Consider the following 25,906-nt stretch of genomic DNA (forward strand, 5'->3'; position numbering starts at 1 on the left):
AATAAAATAATTGTTATATGAGAATTTTATGAAATATGGATTGAAATAAACTATTTACAGAATAAGGTGACCCAAATCTGCAACTCTTGATTTTAGAGATCAAAGGTTCATCTAAGAACTTATAAACATGTATGCATGTGGAAGCTTTGGCTGATACAAAACAAATTCTTACCGTTCTGTAATTGTGTGAATATTTCGTTTGTTTGTATATTTTGCGAATTTTACTGTGACTTCATACATGTTACCCAGTGAACATTAAGAATCATGCTACTTCATTGTTATATAATTGAGGCAATCGATTACTCTATAGTTTTGATACCCCCTCCCCCTTTCTCCCCACGTCCGAATAAAAAAAATCACCAGAAAATTCTCCTTGCTAATAAGATGGTTATATATTCCATTATTCAATTAACTTAGAAAGATTCTGTGTATATCTGTTTGTGGAACTCATCGGGAATCTCGCACATTCGGAACTGCGAGGTAACCAACGCACCAAAAATGTTCCGATTATTGCTTTGACAATGCTTTTAGGAGTTAATTTAAAAAAAAAAAAAGCCTTCATCACTTTAAGTATGCCGGGTGGTCAATTAATAACCAATCAGACGTTCCATAAATTTTTAGATATGGTAATTTTAGCTACATGTATAAACTATTATTTAGTGAAGAAAAATTCCATATAGTTTAGCAAAGCTTAGCTCTTTGAAAATTTCAAAGTATTCGTGTATCTTTTGTTCAGAGCTCTTCTTGCAAAAGAGATCAATTTAGTCTAAAAATGATCACAACCACCCAGCTCTTTTAAATCGATAACCCTGTATCTATATCATTAATCCAGATTATGCAATAAGGCGATAAGCCATAGGATCTATGCGTACGATCATGAATATCCGAGCTTTTCAATATCTAAAAGGTATTTCAAATTGACATATCACCATTTTAATCACCAAGTTAACCCCTATCCAGAATATTATTTTCTTGGAAATAATCATGATTGATATTTTTCAATAACATCTTCTTTCTTATACGGTCAGATCCTGAATTATTATATAATTAAAGTAATCTAGCATTAAAAATAACTTTTTTGACATTTAACTCGTTTCCATCTGTGTAACTTCAAGCATGTAAAGGTTAACCAGATAGAAAGCTTAATTGATAAAAAAGACAATCATCTAAAAATTTCACACTGCGACTGAAAAATGAATATACATGTATTATTCATAAGACGCATTCTATTGGCATTTGCTGAGTGGTAAAAATGTTATGATTAACGCTACACATCTCGAAACCATGACACCTTTAGTATGATATATAAATCAAAAGCCCGATTTTATTGAATTTGACCAAAAAAACCCGCAAAGGTTATAGGTTCTTTACTAAAGCCAATTTTAATGGAAATATGTACATGTAATATATTACTGATAAGTTTATTTTATTCCGATGATTTTTTTAATGCATAAACAAATATTCATTTTTTTTTTGGTAACTAACATTCCAGCGAACGTAAACAGGAATCGTTTACTGTAACCTTTAAGTAAATCCAGCGCGATCTCCCCTCTTCTGCGAAAGCAGCAGACGTCTATTAAAAGCGCGCGCGGATTGACATCTTTTCATTGGGATAGAGCGAGCTGAGCAGACAACACTAGCTTAGCCTTCGTCCTGAGCTCAGTTATTCCAAGATGAATGCAGCAGCTCTTTCTCTGTTTACTTTGAAATCGGGCTTACTTTATTAAAGGCGAAAAAAGACTCTGAAAGATAGTTGGGATTTTTATTTCTTTTCGTTTTGCTAAAAAAAAGACTCTGAAATATTCCAGTACCTCTTGTTAGCGACATTCCTAAAAAAAAAATGAAAGAGAGACTCGTGTCCCAGTTGTACGGGGCGTACTGCCTTTGGTTTTATTTCGTCCTGTTCGGTGTCAAGGCGACGAGTTTTCCCGGAAGTGAACTAGATTTTCAAACAAGGTTGGACAGAAGTCGTAGCATTCAATCCATCAGGGATTCTATATTACGGAACCTCGGACGCCCCCTTGAAACGATGCGAAACACGTTGCCCAAAACTCCAAACGTTACATTGCCGGCGACTGAAACGGAAACTGACACCGGTTTCGTTTCCGAAATTGAAGAAATCATTTCTTTCTCAGAGCCTGTTGGTGAGTAGATGTTCAAGACGTATAGATATAAATAACTGTAAAAACTAACTAACAGATTGCAAATAAAACATTTTTTGTTCGCAAAATATTATTTTGAGTCACTTTTGGGGCCATAAAAGCTTGTCTCCTTACTTAATTTTTTCAAACCATAGGTCTGAAAATATCGGTTATGTGACTCTAAAGCTTCAAACTTGGAAGACTCAAATTGTTCATGTAATAATGACAAATACCAAATGCTAATTAAATGTCGATTCGAATATGATTTGATACTTATGTACACCAATGCTATTATAAATTACATGTATCTCTTATAGACATGCAAGTATAAAACCGATTCACTTTTTAATACTTTTTTTTAATGTGATGTCTACTCAATACGATAATGCAATTATTTATTTCCCTATATTTGAACAAGGTGTAATTTAGTTTTCGTAAATGAAATTAACGATTTTTGGGGGTATCATTGTAGAGGGTGGACTCGGCAGTTTTCGTTAAAACAGCCCTTACGTACATTGTAGACCTATAGGGCCAAAATCTGGTCCTGGGGCTTAACATTATTAAAAATTGGACGAGGCAACTTTCTTTCACAGGGGGATTTATTTATTATAGATTGGTTTATCTCCCATGTTTCTACTATTTTGTTTCCCATCTTACATTGGTAAACCTACGACGATTTTATTACCATCCATCAAGGTTACTGTCAATCTCATTACGCCGTTCAAAATTTCACTATTGTTTAAATTTCAAATTAAAAACCACAGCATTCGAATTTTCCCAATGTACTGTATCTATAGTGAGGGAAACAGTTTATGACAAATATTCTAAGCGTCTAACTCTGATCCGCCATTCATCCCGCCCCCCCCCCAACCCACCCCATAGTCTCACCCCCAAACATAACAGTGGTCACCCCTGCGGCGTCAATAAAACACAGGACGTTGAATCTCCATCTAAAGTAGGAGTTGAAATACTGCATGCGCGGATCTAATCTGGAATTCCCCCTCGCCCATGGGGAATTTACTTTCTTAAATTTACATGGTACATGTAGCATTACCGTAAAAATGCTTCGGACCCCCCACCCCCTTCGGACCCCCCCCCCCCCCCCCCGCGGAAACATTTTATTATCATCCCGCGGACTCACCTTGGCAATTTTTTGTTGGATCCGCGCATGTACTGATTAAATATCGACGATAATGACTCTTGAAAATTTAATCCGGAGTTTGAACTGAAATACATTCTAATTTTACAATCTAACTGAGCAAGCCCGCAATGACAGATTCCATTTCACAGAGAGAGAACATATGTGTCAATTTAAGCATTTCAAAACACCATTCATCATAATTAGGAGGGTTTTTTTTATCCAAAACAGTAATTGACACTAATGGTCGCTATAAGATATTGGCTCTTCATAATCTTCGATTCAACTTTGTATATGAAATTTTTTTTTTAAGTTTTTCAGTTTACTTGAAACAACTATTTTTTTCAATTTAGTTCAATGTCATTTTACTGATGTTTCATGCGAAGGTGTATTATGATTATTTGATTTTTTACTTTATGTATACTATCTGTTGTTTTTATATTTATTCATTTAAAAAACTCACAATCCGATGTACGATTAAAGATAGCTGAAACTCGTGTGGTCTGTTAATTCATCCAATAGTTGTAAATGAAGACTGTTCAATTTTAAAGCTTTTTTTTTTGGGGGGGGGGGGGGGGTAACTAAGATAGATTTTCGATTTTGATAGCGTATCATTTTAATTTTTTTAATTTTACGAATAACAAAATAAGAATAAAGGATGTGATACATCTTAATTGCCACGGGCACTAAAAAAAAGATCTGTTATAACTGATAAGTGAATGGCAGGTTTTAAATCTTCAGCCAATTAAATTTAGTTCAGTCTAAGCAGAATTTCGTTACTTACATGTACTTGTTTCGTTAAATCCGCTTTACATGGTATAATGTAATGAGTCAACACTCAAAGTGTATAGTCATTGCTATATACCAGAAATAGTTCACAATGCCAGATATACATGCACATGCAATTTATCGACGTTACAAATTAGCTGATACTGGAGTCCTCAATTTCATGAAAGTAAACTTTACCTTTGTATTTTTATGTATTTGTAACAAAAATGAAAATATTACATGTAAAATAAGTAGACAGTTCTGTTTGATAAATCATTTTATTATACTTTCATGTTAAATAATGAAATCTGATTGGTTAAGACGCAGTTGATAATCCGTTCTATTACCCTCAGCCTTAGTAACACTTGACAACGGGTAACACAACAAATTGTTACATGCGCGTAAATTATGCGCGTACGGTTTGCCGTGAAATTCACGTCATTTCAGTATAAAAGCAGAAAAGAAATCTCTAAAATTAAGAAATTCAGTATAATAAAATAAATAGTGCCTGTTTGGGAGGGTAACAGTTGAAATTGACACCCCGAGAAAATCATTGTCAACCGACGCGAAGCGGAGGTTGACAATGGTTTTCGAGGGGTGTCAATTTATATAATGTTACACAGTCAAAGAGTAAATTTTTTTCTGGGTCTCACGATTGTAAATTTTTCGCTCCGTTTAAAATTTCTAAAAGAAAGTTATGATAAAATAGGAATTCCAAATATTACTATCATTTTCAAATAGCACCGTTTTAAATTTGCCAAATGTTAATTGGGGCAAATGGGTTGGAAAAAAACGGGGTCGAAAAGAGCAACATTACATAATAATTCAACTCGCATCTATCTCTGTGAGTTTCAAGTCTTTTTGGATTTAATTGAAAAGCTGCATGTCAATTAACAGCACATGTGATTGGTCCATCCTACTCGTTAGAAGCCTGACGTCACTTCCCGTTATTTTTCAGAACGCATCATCTAAATTTATTGACAAAATATGAATTGCGTAAAAATAAATCTCTCGCAGAGATGAAATCATTTTATGTGATTACAATTTAAACAGATCTTAAAATGTATACATTCAACCACACAAAAGCAAATGCGTTCAATTAGATATTTCCAATAGATCCAATTTATGCCAATCAACTTTAGAACGGGGATGTTTTCCGTGCCAGTTATCTGAAGTATATCTTAAACATGTGTTCTATAAATAACCTGGAATTCCTGCGACTATGCCAAATTGAGGTTTTTTTTAAATCCCTGTCTAGTTCATCCTGATATTTGTTCAATTGTTTGAAGAAATTAAAATTAGCTCTCGAAATTAAATTTAGAAGGAGCTTTGTTGTTCCAGCGTAATTGATTGCTTTTTCAAGCATGCAGGAGTAATTTGTTACATTATTGTAACGTCTTGTGTTCGGCGATGTCAGATACGATCGATTCCGGGTCGAATTTTCAATTTCAAAAAAGAGATGCTGTTTTAAATGATTTGTGATGGTAGATAAATTAACAAATTCTGATACAAGTCGTTTTGAGACGATACTCCAAAACTTTATCGTGAAAACTGATACTTGCAACATTTTAAAGCAAAACAATTTTTTTTTTATTTTTTTTTTCTCTTCAGAAGAAAAGTCAAACTTGTTTCTGGTGCAAAAAATCCAAATAAAAAATTCCACAGAACAACGTGTTTTGGTCTTTGATCAATTTTTTTACACCAAAATATTTCAATATTGATATGATATAAAAACCAAGGCCTCTTAAAAATATTTTGATAACCGCAAATTGATATGTTTTACATGAACTCATTTTTAAAAAAAAAAAACCTAAATACTGCGTGATTACATCAAAGCTAACGGGAAGACAAAATTCGATCCACCAAAAATTGGGTGAAAATTTTAATATTAATAAATCGACACAAAAACTATAAAACACAAATTCAAAATATAATTTTTATACCGTGGTTTCATTAATATTCAAGGGTATGAATTTTCGTAGATAAAGTAAAAATCACAGTTTCAAAGATATGTAAATTCGTTGCCAATGACCCCATCAATACAAAATGTTAATAGAAATTGCATTTCAATGGATATTTAATTTCATGGATCAACTTAAAATCGAAATCCACGAAAATTGGTATTCAACGAAAATTGGTGAAACCACAGTATTAATGCAACGTCACTGTTGCCAGAAGCCAATGTTACTAAATCCAGGACAATATTCTCGAATTTAATCCTCGGTTTATCATGTATCTGTTCTCTTCTGATTTCATTGTTATGTCTACCATTTAGATAAAAGCATTTCAATATATATAATATAGTGCTTTAATTCTCAACGTGGAAGGATTACATAAGATATATACAGAATTCTTTTTTTTTCCTTTTCGATGAAAACCCATCAGGAAACTTTTATTGCGCTGTTTGGTTTTTTTAAAAAAAAAATTACAAGAAGAAAGCCCAAGCGATTTGATGATAAATGCCTCGTATACACCTGTGTTTAAAGACGAACGCTTTAGTATGCCAAATCTTGACGGTACAAGCCAAACATTAAAGCTTACCATTAATTTCAAATGGTTACTAATGATATCATATGCAGATTATCAGGAGAATCAGACAGATTCGCCATTTTTAATTCAATTACCTATCCATCAAACCCCTTACCCCTATACATAACCCCCCCCCCCCTAAAAAAAATCCCTTACCCCCCCCCCCCCCCCCTCGCTATTTCTATTACGCCTACTTGTCGATAAAGCCCATTCAAACGCCATACATTCATAACGTTACATGTGTTGGGGAGCCTTTGATTCTGTGGTTATTTATTTGATTTTAAGGTTCTAGACTGAATGGTCAATACATTAACTATCAGATCTACGGTAGAATTTTAACTATAATATTTTTTGTTAATTTAGTGGATAAGAAAACCAAATATTTTAGCTTTGAAATTTTAACTTTCTCTCTCTCTCTCTCTGTATATATGTACACAGACAGAGCAGCACTTCCTCTCAGTTAGAATAATAGAATATAAGAGTGACCTAGACCATCCAGCCCTCCAAACTATATGAATTCTTTTCGAAGCCTATCATAGTCACATTAAAAAAGTAATTTTCTTTTCTTGTGTTTTTTTTTCTAGAGAATTTACCGAGTGACAACATCTTCAAATTCTCGCTGACGAGAGACAACCGAACTCATGAAATTCAGAGTGCGAGTGTCCTAGTACAAGTGAAATTCAAAAGACGCAAGAATAAGAAAAAGAAAAGAAAAGTGAAGTCACAGCGGATCAATCTCATCTTAAGCACTGTGGATGACAGAGGCCGTATCGTTCAACAAATATCCAGGAAAAAGGCTAGAATTTCTAGAACAAATTGGTTTAAACTGTTTTTGCCAAAATATCTAATTCAGAGAGCCCTGTTGTCTGATAATGCGAGCATCAAATTGCACATCCGCTGTAGGGGTTGCAAAAGGTTTGCCAAATTGGTCCTTTTACATGGCACAAAGCGAAAGCGGAAACGCACAAAAACAAATAAAAGCAAAAGAAAACGACAGCGCATGAGGTCCCGAACACTTGGCAAGAAGCGGAGGCTTAGTCCCACGAGACCGTTTCTACTTATACATACAAAGGTAAAGTTCCGGAGCCGAAGAGAGACGTATAGATGTGAACAAACAAATCAGTGTTGTAAGCTGCCGCTTGTTTTCTCCTTTGCAGAAGTCGGATGGAGTGACTGGGTTATCTCCCCTCCTTCATTTAAAACAAATGTTTGTAGCGGAGGCTGCAATAGCGGCTCGGATTGGAACCGAGGCTATAATTACACATATCACTGCACGGACCGGAAGCACAAATCGTTACGTATCATGTACTTTGACAAAACCGGAGCCGTGATAATCAACGAACTTCCGAAAATGATTGTTACCGAATGTGGCTGCTCATGACAAGGGGATTTTCAAGTTAATTTGTTGTTAAATTAATTGTAATTTAAGTTCTAGTCAATGGTTATTATTGTTAAGTGTAATTTGATTTACAAAAAGTCGCTACAGTATGCTTTCGACAGATGCTTTACATATCAGTACTTTGATTTTGTATATCTTTGTTAATTTGCAACATATTTTAACACATTCCCAATGCTCGTCACATTATCTGAGATCTTCTGAATTGAAAAAAAAAAATGGATTTTATTAAAAATATTACTCGGTAATGTACAAAGTCTTTAAACAATATCTGAATATAAGAAATTTTTTGAAGGGTGAACTGCATGTGTGATTTTGGAAGGTGTTAGATTAGGCCATGTACATTTAGAAAATAGTAATTAAACAAAACATTTAAGTCAGAAGAAATATTTTACACTTTAGATTTTAATACGTCAAACAGGTAAGGAATAGAAACAGAAAGTAAAACTACAGATAAGACAATGTAAAAGCAGTTTCTATGGCAGATATTTCTGTTGTTGTGGGTTTTTTTTTAATTCTGTCTAAGGTAGGGAAGCCAATCGGAGGTCTGCAATACGGGTATGATTTGATGATACGTGTATGCCTACATGAACATGTAAACCGGTGTTATATTTAGGTTCCGTCCCGTGTAGTGAATATTGTTTACGTCATAATGTGTACGTCTTTGTATTAAGCCATTTTGTTTACGTCAAGCTTGTTGTCTGATTTCAATGTTTTCTAAATATACATAAAACTTTGTAGGAAACTTCTTTGATCTCCACATCTTAAGCCGCCATTATTTATTTGTTTTGACTTTGGCAACAATGTGAGTGTTCAGCGAGGCCAGGGTAAAAATTTGCTTGTTTTATGAATCGATGACGTCATCATTGACGATGTTTCTGAATGTTCAAGGTCACAGTCATAAATGTATGTTGCCATGGTGATAGTTATGCTTAATGTCGTCGTTGTGACATCGATGAATGTACCTTTTCATTTTTTGGTCCAAATTATGTATTTTTTTACATGAAAAATCAATCTTTATGACCTTTTTGTCTAATTTACTTTGAGCTTGAGGATGAAGGTATTAAATGAACTTTTTTATGTTAGATTCAGAAAGCACATGTATAATTATTTATAACTGCAGATGATTTTATAGCCTATGTAACATAAAATTAAAAAATGTACTGCAAAAATATTTTGATTTTTAGATTTAAAGTATCTCTATTTAACTGAACAACATGGCGTTGATGTATATACATGTATGGAGTTCAATAAAAATAAAATTCAGTTCAAAAACTGCATATTTATGCATAGTTACATGCCGACACCATTTTTTTTTTACCTAGATCCCCCTTCCACCCCTAAATGTCACACCGTTATGAACGCATAGACTTCGTTATCACCTTTTTGTTGGATCAATTAACATGCAAGAATCACAATTGTAAGAGGCTCAATGTCATTTGTATTGCTTTGTCCCCTCGATCACCACCTACCCCTCCCACGTTGTGGGTCGACTGTATAAATGATTACATGTACAAGGAATATCCCCATAGTCTTTTAACCATTGTTCCAAAATGTCAGATCCCCGCAAAAAGTTGCATGCTTTGTCTGAGAATCGGTAAAAGCTGTTTAATTATCTGATAGTGGGGGCGTCAATGCCATGATTTTTTTAGAGGTGTTTCTACTGCTCTGCAAAGATATTGGTTCGCCTTCTTTTGTTGTCGTAATATGAGCTCATCTTTAGTAGATAAATGCATCATAATACTTGATTACATAATGTTATTGTGTGCATACAACTACAAAGTTCATACATTGTATATAGATGTCTGCAGCATCAATTACTAGCGTTGCAAATTATTGAAATCTTAATAACCGAAATAAAACGTAATAATAGGTAAGCGGCTGAAGAGGTTTCTTATTGTATTTCGGGAAAAGTCAAGCTCTTTTAAATTGAATAATTACCAAACTTTCGCAGCGATATAATGCTAAATTAAAAAACATTAATAGTGCAGGCAAATTGCAATATAGCTGCTGTGATGGAAGAAAGAATGATGCTGACTCTGCGAAGGAAATAAAAAAAAAATAGACCTCGCTTCTAAATATTACCCAGAGAGGCAGAGAATATATCCCCCACCCCCTGGGAAGCAATAAACTAGCGAGCAGGAGATCACTTCTCTCTTCAAAGTACAAAACTTGTAAGAATGGCTGCTGCGAGAAAAAAACCAAAGAAATTGAGGCTTTAAAATAAACATTTGCGTTAATTGAATGTTGCTCTTTTTAATAACCTAAACCACTTGGTTAAAATCAGGTGGGATGATAAATTGGTGGATTCTATTTTGCGAGGAGATGAGTGTTTTTCATTGAGAATTAATCATTCCACTTTGGAATAAAGTACACAGAAAAAAAGAAAAGAAATTGCATATCAAGCGAGAGAGAGAGAAAGAGAGAGAGAGATGGGGTTTTGGATTTACTCCGTCTTATTACCCCCCCCCCCCCCCCCACCCCACCCCACCCTACCTTCATGTAAAAAAAATGTTCTAACGAATATCTGTATCATATAGTTTTGATTGACAATCAAAGATTAACATAATAAACTTTGTTCGACTTACAATGTAATACACGTAATTGATATCGATATTGTGAAGACAAAGCAGGGCGAGAAGCAACCTTGAACATGAGCTATAAGAAGCTGTTTTAACGGAAAGAATTGGGAGTTAGAGCTAATTATTGCTAGGTTTGAGATCTATATACTTTTCATGTTTAATAAATTAAGTCAGTTCAATTATATATGATAAGCAAAACTATATACGTATTTGTTAAGGGAATGAGGTTATGTTAAATTTTAAAAAAGAAACCCGATACTTTTTGGTAAAAAAAAAATTATCAAACATAATTTGGTTTATATTGATAACTGTGTTTATAACTTGTCAATTTGAATTTTTGAAGTGAATCTAATAAATTTGAAGATATTTATATGAACCGATAATCGATTGCTAAATCCCTCCGAGTTAGATATAACAGCAAAGAGCTCTTCGCATTACAATATTAATAATAACATTTATTTCGACCTTACAAATTGCGATTGTTTAGTTATAGGATCTTTGATAATTCATTAGGAGAAACATCAGATCTATTAAACTCTGAATGCGTTGTTATTCGTCATGATACATCTCGCTTATTCTGTCCTTCTTAAATGATAATTCACCCTTCATTTCTGGTTAATCCCTCCTTCTTCGCTATCATACCTCTGTTTATTTCCTGGATTTCACCGGCAGAAACGAAAAATCGGGTTAGGGGTGATGATTTTAGCACCAACAACTAACAGGTATTTTTTTTTACATTTCAAGGTCATAACGCTTAGAGGCATAGCTCTATCTGCTGCAATTGAAGTCTTAACTTTAAAGCATTTCAACTTTAAACACCCTGCGTTTTTGACATTCTACGGGCGTTGACCCATGTTTTGATTTTTAAGAGTTTTTTTTATAAAACGAAAAAACAACATGTTTTGATGATAGAGTCTATATTGATGATGTGGATTCTATTTTTTATTTTAGTTTTTTTTTATTTGGACGGCGGCTTTACTTTGTAATTATTTAGAAGCATTGGTGATTTTTTTTTATTTGCGATTGAAATTGTTGACATTTTCCGTCATTCCCAAAATTATACTTCAGTAAACCGATTTGCCATTTTTGTTCATACTTTATAGATTCATTGCCTCTGTTTTAACTATCTATAGATCTTTTACCCTTTTCCGGTTTTTTAAAATAATTTTTTGCATGTGTTTTTTTCTCTAGTTCATAATAGAATTATTATAATTATAATGGGTAGCTTGCCCTTCATTAGATTCATGTCATACGTAGTTTTATCATTTCATGACGTTACTAAACAAAAATGACGTCTGTTCTACATTTTATCATCAAAACAATGCCATATTGTAAACTCCGTTTATAAAAAAGTATGATAGATATCGAAAAAAGAAAAACAGTAATGGAAAGCTAAGATTCTACCCTATATTTCACCAAATTAAGGTGATATTTTATGATAGGGAAATTTTTGATGCTTCGTGGCTCTAGCTCTTTCTCTAAACATCCAAACCCGTCATGTGTACTGATAAAAGAACGTGACCATAACAAGATATCAATAATACCATAGAACCACTCCCCCACTTGATAAGGAACAATCGTTCACTCATATCTCCCGTAGGTCACTATGATAGGACTCGCCGTTTTCGCGCTCTTGCTGAGTTACGCACAGTGCGACCTGTTTCCGCTGGAGTTGACCACGCCTTCAGCCGCGGGATGTTACTATCAAGGCTCCTATTACCCCGTGGGGTCGTTTAAACCCACCCCCTGTGAGTATTGTCAGTGCAGCATCAGCGGTCAGGCGATGTGCGCAATCGCTGACTGCGCACCACCTCAATGTGCGGACGCCGTTCACGAGAAGGACAAATGTTGCCCCACATGCCCTAATGGTAAATATGAAACTCTAAGAAATTTTCATGACCAATATTACTTTTCTACATTTGATGAAGAAACTGCAAAATCTAGATATAACATATTAATTTTAACGTTTTTATGTTTGAAAATAAACGTTTTTTGTGCTTTGTTACCATAGCCAAGACCAAGTGTAAATCGTATATTTCATATTTATAATATCATATGATATTATATTGTTTAGTTTATCGTAATACTATCTGTTAATCAGAGGTCACACACATGTACATGGTACTTGAACTTTATTTTGAACAACCTTCCATGATTATTTTCCTTTATACATGATTGTACATTCATTTACTTGCTAGTTCTGTGTCAGTATGCCTATGAAATGATAATATAATGAGGTTACAAGCTCATTTGTGATATAATGAAAATAATTATACTCAATTCTAAATTATGTAGTACCTATTACATTTATTTACATGTAAAACCATAACAGAACTCAAATATATCGGATACGCTTCGTGCTAAATGACTACAATACCAAAACATGGGGCTGTATCCACGGACTAAGAATAAACGTAAATGGTAAACGTCAGGAGGGTTCCATTCAAGACATTCAAGACATGATAAATTTTCTCTCCATATTGGCCTGCTACGTGTACCAAAGTTGTAGCGGGAACGATAACTCTTGACAGAGGTTTGCAGAAGAAAAGCGTCTGAATAACCAAGACCGCATTCGATTTATATTTCTAAAAAAAAATGTAGTCATTCAGTCTTGGTTAACTTCAGGATAAGACACGCGCGGACCTTAACAGGAGCAAGGGCCCGGATAACCCTTAGACTTATTAAATTCACATTTAGGTATCGTAAACATTCGACTCTCCCCTCTCCCGGAATAGTCCTTGGATTAGCCGATATAAAAATCAATCTCTTTATTGATTTGTTTGACAGGTCACAACTGTAAAGCCCCTGACGGACATCTACTCAATCTCGGAGAGACCTACTATATGAACAGCTACACGAAATGTTACTGTGATACCCGCCATTTTGGTTCCTACATGGCCGTGTGTACCCACATGGCTGTTGACCCAGTACATGTACCTCACGTCGATCCCAACAATCCGTACTATTACGTCACTTCCTATGTTGATCCACCCAAGGTCGCCCCGGTTGATCCTGACACAGTGTATTATCCGGCAAAAGGCCGATAGATTTAATTGTATATATACGATGGGCAATTAAAATAGTTTTGGGTTATTGTTTTGTTGTATAACTCAAATTACAAAGGATGATATCCCTTAACGTATCTGAGCCGTCTCTTTTTATGCAAAAGAGAATAAAGAAAATAGACGATGATTTTGAGTACTTTACAACAAGACTGAATAAAAACGACACATACTAGTATCCAGCCGATTTATGTTTAAATTGATAACCTTGAAAGTCTTTAATTGTGAGAATTGACGCGTTTTCCATGATGTTGAATACCCAGTAACGGTGCAGTTTCTCTCCGGTTTGTGATTGTGGCCTTTCAATGTTATAGAATGGTTGGACCTTGGTGCAATAGAGGGATATGTATAATGTATATGAAGAAGACAAGCAGATTCACATATCACGTGACATTGTTTATCGCCAAATTCTCACACTCGCTAAGTAATAAGTTCCACTATGTAAATAAGATGTATCCGCATAAAAGATAGAACGTTACATGATTCTTTCGATCTTGGGCGATAAAAAGGGATTCCATGAGATAATATATATAACAGATTACTTACAGGCAAACTGAAACAATTTGTTGTTTTTAGTAAATCACAAAAAACAATAATATTGTATACTATTACATGAACATGTATATATAAATAACATATTGATTGTACGATGTACATGTATATTTTAACCATGTTTTTTTTTTGAACGGAAACCTATGTTTCGTGTGTCATATATATATACTTTTTACAAACTCTTTCTCAACAAGCCCAAAAAAACTTCCAATTTGTTATCAATGTGAAGGATAAGCGGGACAACTTATACAGTATTGGCAGTTCATTGTACATAAATGCATGCAGTTTGTAACTTTTCTACAAATACTTCTCTAAATTCGATGCACTAACTAATAAATGCTAAAATGAATAAATAAATGATACATTGAATAAATACATTAACCAAAAAATCCCTTGTTTTACGCTCGAATTTCATAGAACAGTGTCGTTGGAAGAAAATTGAAAGTTTGGGGGGGGGGGGGGGGTTGATCAAAATTCTTGACAACCAAAAAATGTTTTTGATCATTTTGAAAAAAAATGGGCGGAGGTGGGGACTAAGCCCCCTAGTAGCCCCCCCCCCCCGGTTCCGATGAAGTTATAGTAATAGAAAAGAGAAATAAAATATAAATGTTCCAAAATTTATTACATCATCTCCTAAAGTATTATAATGAAAGTATTGTATCTAAATAAATAAAAGTCCATGTGAACAATATAGTTTTTTTTTATTGCACAGGTACAAACGATAAAGTTTCACAACATTTTAATCTCTTAGATGATTTTTTTTTGGGGGGGGAAACACACGATGAAAAGCAATCCATCAGTGATATATGATTTTATGTCTGATATCTGATCATGAATTATTAAAAAAAAAATAAAACACCATTACTTGTGCTAACAATTTCTTTTTACAACAAAAATGACAATGAATGTCTTGAACCTTTTTCACATGCGCACAGAGAACTATCAACAAAATTATAATTATCTAAATCAATAAAAATCACTAACAGCAAACTCCGGGGGTTTTTTTTCATTGTAAAAGTACAATGTACATGTTCAACAACTCTTGATTTTTCTTTATTATCTGTATATTTTGATAATACAACTCTCAATAATTCGACTTTTTTTCACCCAACAACAGGGGCAACGTTAGTTGTGTGATAGACTGGTACACACACAGTGGTATCATTTGGTTCCCTGCCCAAGCAATGGCAAACCTCGTTTTCGTTCATGAAGTATGGTTCTTTGTACATCACAATCTCGCCATCCGGGGCTGTACAGTTGTAGGCTATGTAAAATAAAATTATTATAGATCTTTTATATATTTAATAACTACTGATCATGAGCATCCAACTAGCTTAAGACACGAACTGTGTAAGTTATTTAAGAATTATTATTAATTTAATAATAATCTTCAATAAGAGCATCCGAGCAAAAATTATAATGATTGTGTTCATGATGTTTTGCGTGTAATTATACTAGTGATTGCATGCGCGGTAAAATTGGTAAAATTACCAATAATATGCACCAGAACCTCCGTGACAAAGTTAAATATCCCTCGCCCCCCCCCCTCCCCCCGGGAAAATTTTTCTGGATCCGAGCATGCATAGCATTAATCAGTGACATCCCTGCTTTCAAATAATATACTTTTAAATTAGTATGAAAAAACTAGATTTCATGCAAAATTGCCATATAGGAATTGCTCGTCAACTTCAGACAACTTGCCTCCTCTATAAAATTTTACACTGCATCTGACCGTCATGACATTGTCTTATGAAAATATATTTTTGTTTACTTATGTTTGTTTCGGGGTTTCTTTGTTTTGTTTTATTTATAGGTTTTGGGGGGACTTTTTTTTATTTATTTATTTTTTTTTTTGGTTTAGTTTTTTTTTTTTTCATTTTATTTTCCTCGAGTTTAAATATGATTTGCATCAATTTAAAAAAATAAAACATTTCTTAAACTTTTCCTCAGAATACTTGATTCTAAATTCTGCTAATGTGATAATTATACCAACCAGCACGACAAACTGGACAACATGGATCAGAGCTAGGAAATTCAAAGAAATCGCAATAATAGTTGGGACATGTCTGTCTCCTGCATTCGTCCCAGTATCCTCCTGGTTTGCAGACACAATAGGTGCAAGGAGTGATCTCGAACAAAGATCCCATAGGTATTCGTTCTCCTCCATTAGAGCACCAGTTTGGCTGATTTCGCAAGATTGGTAGGCCATAGGAAGAAGAAGAGTTTTTGGTTGAAACTTCGGCGGAATCACATAGCTTGAGAACGCCCGGGACGAAGAATGGAGACATCATCACGATGCAACGAAACTTAAAGCATACCATTGTAATTACTAAGTAATCACTACTATAAATATTATATACAGTTGAGCGTCGGTCGTTGTCAATGATAAGACGTTGGACTTCTTTTTTCTAATTATATACATGTATATAATTCGGGAGTGCATACAGTAGTATTTCCTGATATAGGAGGGCATGCGCACTGATAGAAAAAAGTTCACTTCCTTGATCATCGTTTATCGTGTGAAGGCGTACGTCCAATAGAATTGCCTTTATTTATTTCCGACAGTATAACCCAGGGATCACAAATAACGTATTAGTACGATGCATTTTCTTTATCAATGTACTTTAGTAGATATACATGTCAGGGACTCGCATGTTTGAATTTAAAGCTTCATTTTGGATTCTAAATCATAATTCATAATCCAAGACTCATCTGGCTATTACCCCCGCTTTTATTATTTAATGTTTGCACCCATGACCTAAGTCACACTTTCTTATCCTCTTCAGCTATAAAGTATTAGGAAGGCAAGAGAGTTTAATGTTGACCTGGTAGTTTTCAAGATCTATTTAGAACTGCACGCTAACAACTGGCCAAAAACGGCAATGGTTTAGCCGAGTGACCTAATTGACCTACTAAAATACATATGTATATGTGCAATATGTGGTCATATTTGTCACCTCTCACTCCACCCCGAAACACTCCCACCCCCACCCCCAAAAAGACTGCCAAGTGAATCCAAAAATGCCCTCTTCTTGAATTTCACAATTTAAGAAGAGGGCAATATTTAGTTTAGTTTATTTCTCTCGGCTGTGAAAGTACGTGTATAGATCAAGAAAAATTTTACTTTTTCAGTATGTGGCCATTTTGGTCTTACCAAAGGCCCGAATCCCTAACATAGAAGTTATAAATTTTAAAAGTTAGGTAGATTCACAGAGTGGATTCATGAACATCGAATTCATGGATTCAATTTTATCATCCCGAAAAGAAGATTTTCTAAGACTAAAAAAATTCTTACAATATGGCCATAATATTGGCCCTGCTCAAAAGCCTCAAACTTTTTACCTAGAGGGGCCATGACGTTCGTACTATTAAGAAAGAGTGTTTTATGAACATTATAATCATGCATCTAGTTTTTTTTTCAAATGCTTATAGGAGAAGAGAAGACGATTTTCTAAGATTTAATAACTACGAGTATTGCTATTCGACCATACTGGCCTGCCAAGGGCCATAACATTATCCACAGCAAGGTTCCAGTAAATAAATATAATTTGCAACAACATATATTGTTAATGCATAGACATTACTAAACAACTTTCCAAAAATGGGCAATTGTGCATGCTGTTAACTAATTTTTAATTGTGTTTTTAAAAATATTTTGAAAAAACCCCACCACAAAATGAAAATAATGCGTGTATGTTTCACATTATATGATGTACCATGATGAATACAAACCGCATCATGACAAATACACACAACGTCTTGATAAACGCACACAAATCTTTCAGATTAAACCACTGTAGAATCGCACAATATTAAAAGACCTTTTGCTAGGTTACCGACATCATGCAATGCAAGCTTCCAGTAGCAGACATTGTTTTAAATTTTGCAGAGACATTACCAAACCACTTTCCAAAATTGGCAATTGTGTCTATATGTATTATTTGAAAGGTCGGACTATTATATTTTAGAGTGCAATGTAGTTTGTTTCTTGATTAAAAGAACCAATGTTAGTCTACAAATTGATTGTGTGGTTGTGTAGGTGAAGTAAAAATAGACTGTTTACGACAAAATGTTCCTGGTAAGTCAAGTTAAATTCGCCTATTTCCGTATTTAAGATAAGAATTACATTATATATTTGGCAACACAGGATCAATCTTTCATTGCTATCCTCCATATACCACTATGATAGGACTCGCCGTTTTTGCGCTCTTGCTGGGTTACGGGCAGTGCAACTTGCAATTGTTAACTCCATAGTTGTTGGTCCCAACATTTGCCACGGGATGTTATTACCATGGTTCCTTTTACCCCTTGGGGTGGTTTCGTACCAACCCCTGTGAGAGCTGTATGTGCAACAACAGAGGTCAAGTGACGTGCATGTTTGCTGAATGCTTGATACCCCCCCTATGTGCAGACCCCGTTCACGAAAAGGATAACTGTTGCCCAACGTGTCCTAACGGTAGGTCTTGAATATATTTTTAAATCAAAGTTATTTTAAGTATATGTTAGAGGGACACTTTCATGGGTCTTTGTGTGTGTGTGTGTGTTCATTTAACTTGTTACAAAATTTATTATATGCTTTTGCGTTGCCACTGGGACTGACATATAGAATTATATAATATGGGTACTCGAATATACAAAAAAAGTAACTATGTGAGGACCCTTTTCTATATGTGACGGCAGTCACATATAGTACTCAAATGTAAAATGCATGTATCGTATATAATCGTGTCAAATATTCTACTTAAACTCTATATTGAATACATGTTTTATATCATTTTCTTTCATATCTATGAAAAAATGAGATGTTTTAAGCTCAGAAGTTTTTAAATTCTACTCAATGCATGTAATTTGGAATACTCAATTTTTAATCTGAATGAGACCACCAAACTCCCGTGTATTAACATAGGATTTTTCTGCATTTTATATTATTGTGATTTAACTTCAAAAATAGTCTACAAGAAATGATCATTTTTTTTATCTATTTGTTTCAGCAATTATATATGTATATCATCCTTTTGTCTATTTCCCTCATGCTTTGAGTGCCAAATCAATTTTATTACTAAATTACATGTAAACTATTCTCAAATATTTAAAAAAAATATAATTTTATATATTTATTGATATATAGATATATATTACATTTTTTAAAGATATATTTAATGTTTAAATAAGTCACCTAAATTATAAGTAAGACATTTAAATGTCTAAACGGATAAATGGATGCAATGTTAACCGAAGCAAGACTGTTCTTTTAAAATGCTCAAATCGTGCTCACACTTCTTTTGGAAAGGTAAATCTTTACTTTCTTTTTTGTGATCTTATTATTGATGCATGCATTACTAAAACCTCACAAAAACCCGACGGGGTATTGCGCGTTTGATCGCAGAAGAGCGTGGCAGGACAGTTGGCCGTTGGTATGGTCTCTGCAGAATGCTCCTTTAGTGAGGTTAGAAAAAATGTTAATAATTGTACAATTACCGGTGATATTTGCTAAAACATGACACAGCATGCTTATCAAATAAAAAAAATGTCGTTTAAGGTAGCCAAAATGTTTAAAAGGCACCACACGTCAATTGCAAGGTTGTGCCGGAAATTTGAGCAAACCGGAAGTGTGAGGGACCGAGCAAAAATTCCAAAGCGTCGCGTAAATAATAGGCGGAAAGACAGACAGATCTCATTTATACGAGCAAATGGAGCCCACGCCTGATATTGATATATGAATCACATAATGGGGGGGGGGGGTACCAATGTTTCATAAACAGTACTCAAAGCAACTGGTCAATAAGATTACAACAAATGATGTTTCATTTTCTGTATTATTATAAACTGTTAAAATAATATACTAATCAATCTTTGTTGCGTTCAGATCTAAAACAATCAAAGAGGTGGTGCGTTAGCAATTTTGCCTAGTGTATATTAATGATAAAAAATTGGAAGACCCATACCTGACCATACGTGAATTCAAAAACTTTTAGGAGGGATGCGGGTGGTTGGGGTTTAAGTAGGTATTTCTGCTTAGTAGGATGGTGATCATCACAGTAAGCAGAGATATCTACTTAAACCCCACCCCCACCCCAACCCCGAAAAAGCTTTTGAATTCACATATGGTTGTCAACTGTCGTAATTTACCTCAGAGTTGTCATGTTGTAAATTTTGAATTAACCGGTTACGTCATGTTGTAAATTTTGTATACTTTCTGCCACCCGGTAAATTCAAAATTTACAACATGGCATAGTAATTCGTCTGAGTTGGATTAATCTCTTCATTCAATGACATTGTTGACAGGTTACACCTGCAAAGCCCCAGACGGGCATATTGTCAAAGCCGGGGAGACCTACCATCTGAACAGCTACACTTCCTGTCAGTGTGACATTCACCTGATGTACAACTTCTCTGCTGTCTGCACAGAACAAGATCCCAGCATTCCGTAGTAATTATATCACTTCCACCGTTTATCCACCCGATGGCCAGTTCGGCCAAGTTGACACTGACACAGTTGTGCCAGTAAAACGTTTTTTAATACATTCAATAAACAATAACAAAGGGATTTTTTTTATTTGTTGCTCTGTTTTATCATAGAGTGCAATTTTGCATTATGAGTTTAATACTACATTGTGTAATGTAACGTATTTTTTGCTTATCATGCAGGAGCACGGTAAAAATCAATATGTTATGCTATTTTTAGCGAATATCGTAGTAGAATTACTATCTTTGGGTAACTCCCGTTACATATGAACACATTTATTGAAACCATATAACAGGTGCAGTATTTAAATCATATCTTAGATTCGATAATATTGTGATGCTGTAAGCTGTCTTTCATTTTTGGGGGGTAAAAAATCACATATGAATCACATATGAACGAAATTCTCCTACATTTGTTAAACCGTGTTTAACAATTATACGGAAACAATTTAATATACTGATTAAAATTAATATAAACCATGCACTGTACACCACCACCCACTCCCTTCCAACGAATTATGATTCTGAGGATTAGCTTTTTTTCTCGTCATTTTTTAACGTTTCAAAGTAGGTCTGAAAGTAGGTCCTCCTCCTCCTCCTCTTCTAAAATCGATGCCTGAGACATTTCCCTGCCTTTCATGGAATTTCAAGATTCTGACATATTTCCGTGGACAGTCAGTAACAAACCTAATAAGTAATAGGACAGTCTTGCATGATATCTTTGAATCTTTAAATAACAGAGCAAGAAAGACAACTCTGTTCGTATTAATTTAAGTTTATAACAACACAAACGAGCAGATTATATTGCATAATGAAACGAGTTACATGCATCTATTTTTTTCCTTAATTTGAAAAAAAATCTAGCGTTTGCAAATTTAACAAGAGTTCGATGTACAATACCTACATAATCTATTTCAGTGTAATTTTTTTTAAAATATAGTACTGTGGTTCCATGAATATTCGTTGAATACAAATTTTCGTGGATTTCGTTGTTAAGTTGAACCACGAAATTAAATGTTCATTGAAGTGCAATTTCTATTAACATTTTGTAATAATTTAATTCTGGTTGTAACGCGCTTTCTGATTGGCTAAAAAATTATTTTATATCGTATAAAGAATGCTGCCTACGTCATAGTAAGACTAACGTCAAAAACGTATGATCAATACGCCTGACATTACGTCTGAAAATTGTGCAATTTTACGTCATTTTAAAAGTAAAATGACCGTTTTTATCTACAGTGAAGAGTAAAAAAAATAAATCATAAGCAATGAATTCAATATTTATTAGTTCTATACGATATAAAATGGTTTGGAACAGTTTACGCTTTTTTATAAACCGCTTCGCGGTTTATTAAGCGTAAACTGCCCCAAACCATTTTATATCGTATAAAACAATTACATTTTGAATTCATTCCTTAATTAAAAGGGTCATTGGCCACGAATTTACATATCCTTGAAACTTTGAAATTAATTTTTATCCACGAAAATTGATACTCTGAGAGAACTTCTTTATTTTTTGTATAAATTTATCCCAAAACCCATAAAGCCTTCCATGAATAAACCTTAGTTGGGTAGTTAACTTGACTGGTTCAAAAAGCAAAGATGTCAAACATATACATTGTACAACAATACTTATAGATTTTTTTTCATTATTGCCATTCGAATGAAGTGATGATATAATTGGCATCCAATGATTTTAGCATGTTTGGTTGGAGGTTGAACTGATTCACCAACAACTATTTCATTTGATTCCCTGCCCTAGCAATGGCAATTTCTTTTTTGGTTCATATTTTTCTTTATACTTCACAAATTTACCACCGCGAGCTGTAGGTTGTTACCTAAGTAATAAAAATGATTGAACCTGTATTTATTGAAACAATTTGCAGATAAATCATTTCGACGGAAAGAAATATTGTTCTGAATTCTAACACCATAAAAATGTTTTGCACATTTATTGTATATGTTAAAGGGACTTGGACACGATTTAAGATCAATTTATTTTTCTTTTTTTTATGTACAAAATGGTTTACTTGCTCATTTTGAATGATCGACCAAACTTTGAATTTTAGAAGTTAAGTTAAAAGAGAGATACAGAGGTAAGAAATCAGTGTTATGTAAACAAAACTCGAGTCTAATATTTGTTTTTACAAATAATGTAAAGGATGGAATTGCCATTTCTTTGACCAAATGAATCGTGGCAAACAAGGAAAACTGGTTCAGTGTGTTCATGGATAATATGATAAACAGAAAAAAACAACATTTGATTGAGACTTATACCAATAAAACACATACGTACACAATAACAAAGCTCGAACTTTGTATACAAAACAAAGATTTTCAAACTTTGTATCTTGCTTATAACTCCAAATTTGACTTTCAACTTTTGACAAAGCATTAAAAGTACCATCTTCGCTAGCCAAGGGTTTTCGGTCCACTTTGCTCCCCATAAACCCTTGGCGGATTTCATTACGAAAACTCGGCGATGTTGTGGCGCTATCTAGCGAGCAACTTGAGTTGCGCCCCTTGCATATTTACATTTTAATCGAATTAAACAACGGGTTAATATACACACTACAACATTAATACAACTTGAAAACATGTTGACTACCGAATATCGGAACATAATTAACGATGCTATTAAATGACAATTAAGTTTTAACCTAGGGGAAGCACGGAATGTTTTATTCATTGTGTTTTGTAAGGACCTGTACCGGGAGTGAAAAAGTCGCCGATTTATATGAAAGCTTTCATGCCATAAAATCAGGTATCGTTGTCGTGAATATTGCGGACCAAAGAAATTAAATAAAACAGAGCTCAGTGAACCTTTAAAAGCAATAACCATAAGCAGGAACGTATATACAAACGAGATATAGGCAACTTCAACTTTCGCCATGTTTACTTCCCATGCTCTCACGCGAGCCTCGACAAGTTTCTAGAACTATGGTCAATCCCAGTAAAATAAATAGGTTTTTAACGCGATCTGGTTAGACCATCGTTGGGGAGGCACTCTACACGAGGACTTGTGTCTCAACTTATTAAAAGCACCGAATGTTTTACCAAAGATCACACATATGTTTTCTTTTTAAGTTTATATTTACAAGCACTGCGATTGGATCAGCTACTCGCAGCTGCAGCCAATCATAAAACGAAGCTTGTCACCGAGTTTTCGTAATGAAATCCGCCAAGGGTTTATGGGGAGCAAAGTGGACCGAAAACCCTTGGCTAGCGAAGATGTAAAAGTACCCAGATTAAAAATTCTAAAAATTAAAATTGGAAATATGAAATTTTGAATTTTTAGCTCAGATCGTGTCCAAGTCCCTTTAAACCGAAGTTGTCTGACCCAAGATGTGTGTCTGTATGATGCATGATATTCTCACCCAACACTTTCCACCATCTTATCCTGAGCATCTTCTGAAAAGCTCTTTCCATCAAAACTAAAATCGCGGATTCAAGATAAAAGAAACGAATTTGCGCATCCAATGTATTTGATATGCGTTGCATTCGAATATCCATGTATACTTTAAAGAATTTTCGGATAAACCATATTCACTAACTATATAATCATTTGATATAATTATATCATTGCTAACTGTCATTTTGATACAAACTCTTACTGACTTCGTTCCACCAAAGAGTGTCACTTAACTCTCATTTTTTTCTAATTTAGGGTAATTTATTGAAAATGAGAGATACTGTTGCTTTTAATTATATTTTTTACAATGTTGTAAACAGTTATAAAATTTCTTAAGACCAGTGAATTTAATTACTTTGATGTATAAATTGTACGTAAGAATAACAACAGCGAGTTCGTATAAATCCTTTTCTCTAATACATGACTACCATTTGTGTTAATGAGGCATTAAATATAAATACCAATTTGAAACCAATAATAATCGGATTCTTTTATGGAAAACATTATGCGGAAAAATTTCATTTAAACAATAATGTTTATTAATATTGCTAACTTTTTAAAAAACTGTTTGAAAATTCGTTGTAAAACAGTTAACTTTAAATTGTAATTTTTTACCTCTATGGGACTTAAGATCAGTTCGCTCTATCCGTAAATTCGTTATGAGTTGTAAGCAGTAACTAAGGTGCAGGTTTTTCGTTGTTTATTAGCAAAATATTTTCATTTATAATTTTAGATACAAGTACATAGTGTCCTGCAAATTGATTAGAAACAATCCCTCTAAATTCTTACGACAGCCAATTAAAATACTAACAAAACCCCTCGTTAACTTAACAGAACGTTTTTAAGAGAGTTGTGTAGTTAAAAAAAGTTATGTATATTATAATATGTTGATAATTCTTAATGATTAAGAAATCAACACCATTTAAAACCTTAGGTAAGTCAGGACAATTCTAAATATTTCTATTGATTTTCATCAACAGACGAACATTCGAATTGAATAATTATGTTACCTCATACACATCCTTAATTTTTAACGTAGCTGAGGGCATTCAAAGAATCTCTACTAATCTTAATCAATTGGTCAAAAACTGTCTGATAGTGAGTTATATATAATGCACAACACACATATTTATCTGCAATACGGCGATGGTATTGAGAGAAGTGGTGGTGGCAGTCGGTGGTTTCGTCGTGGTTGTGGTAGAAGTGGTACATGAAGTCCTTTCAACCGTCAACCAGACTTCAACCGATTTCATTTTCATCCCATGTTGTTGTGCACCATACATATGTATCTGCGACTGTAGCATTATCGATCACTAGTTCTCGATCGATACTTTGAATAAACTGAAAATTAATATTAAGAAACTCTCGCCGAAAGTGACATGGTTTTACAACAAGATAAGCAGAATATGGTTTGATATGTGGTAAAAAGTCGTAGTCAGCAAGAAATACTTGCCAGGGTTTCACACATAGAAAATATTCCTTCTTACTTTTTAATCCGTTTAAAGCAGCTAATCATTGAAGTAAATGGGTTAAAGAAGTAATTACACTTATATTAATTTATGACATTAAGTATGTAGTACAATATAAATGTAATGTATATAATGAAATTATTTTATATGAAATACATGGTTTTTGCATCCCTGATATTAACAAACGTCTTTATCACATATTATGTTTTACCACCCTGTATTATTCTACTTTAATTATATCATATACCTAGTAGTGTATCAGCCCTGATACACGTGTTTTGGACTAGGTGAGACAGCAACCGGAAGCCAGGGCTGTATCGCCCACGGGGCTGATATTTCTCTGTCTCAGCCCGTCGTCAAGGGGGGTGTATTGCCCTCAAATTTAAAATTGC

At 34.0% G+C, this 25,906-nt stretch overlaps 2 protein-coding genes and 1 non-coding gene across 3 annotated transcripts; 2 read left to right on the forward strand and 1 right to left on the reverse strand.

The window, feature by feature from the left end:
* The first annotated feature begins 1,584 nt into the window (after positions 1 to 1,584).
* LOC105346237 (inhibin beta A chain) lies at positions 1,585 to 9,250 on the forward strand. Its single transcript, XM_011454732.4, has 2 exons — positions 1,585 to 2,144; positions 7,161 to 9,250. Exons 1-2 carry the CDS (start codon positions 1,841 to 1,843, stop codon positions 7,955 to 7,957), a joined length of 1,101 nt encoding a protein of 366 aa, XP_011453034.3. The 5' UTR covers positions 1,585 to 1,840; the 3' UTR covers positions 7,958 to 9,250.
* Positions 9,251 to 12,118: 2,868 nt separating this feature from the next.
* Positions 12,119 to 13,647, forward strand: LOC105346236 (brorin). The gene is made up of 2 exons (XM_011454730.4): positions 12,119 to 12,422; positions 13,342 to 13,647. The coding sequence occupies exons 1-2, from the start codon at positions 12,161 to 12,163 to the stop codon at positions 13,599 to 13,601; spliced, it is 522 nt and encodes a 173-aa protein (XP_011453032.3). The 5' UTR covers positions 12,119 to 12,160; the 3' UTR covers positions 13,602 to 13,647.
* A 1,290-nt stretch (positions 13,648 to 14,937) lies between these two features.
* Positions 14,938 to 17,132, reverse strand: LOC105346235 (uncharacterized). The gene is made up of 2 exons (XR_010710250.1): positions 16,162 to 17,132; positions 14,938 to 15,432 (listed from the first exon to the last, which is right to left on the reverse strand). It is a non-coding gene; the product is annotated as an uncharacterized protein (transcript).
* Between the last annotated feature and the right edge of the window lie 8,774 nt (positions 17,133 to 25,906).

Source organism: Magallana gigas, chromosome 10, assembly GCF_963853765.1.
Source record: "Magallana gigas chromosome 10, xbMagGiga1.1, whole genome shotgun sequence".
Lineage (NCBI taxonomy): Eukaryota > Metazoa > Mollusca > Bivalvia > Ostreida > Ostreidae > Magallana > Magallana gigas.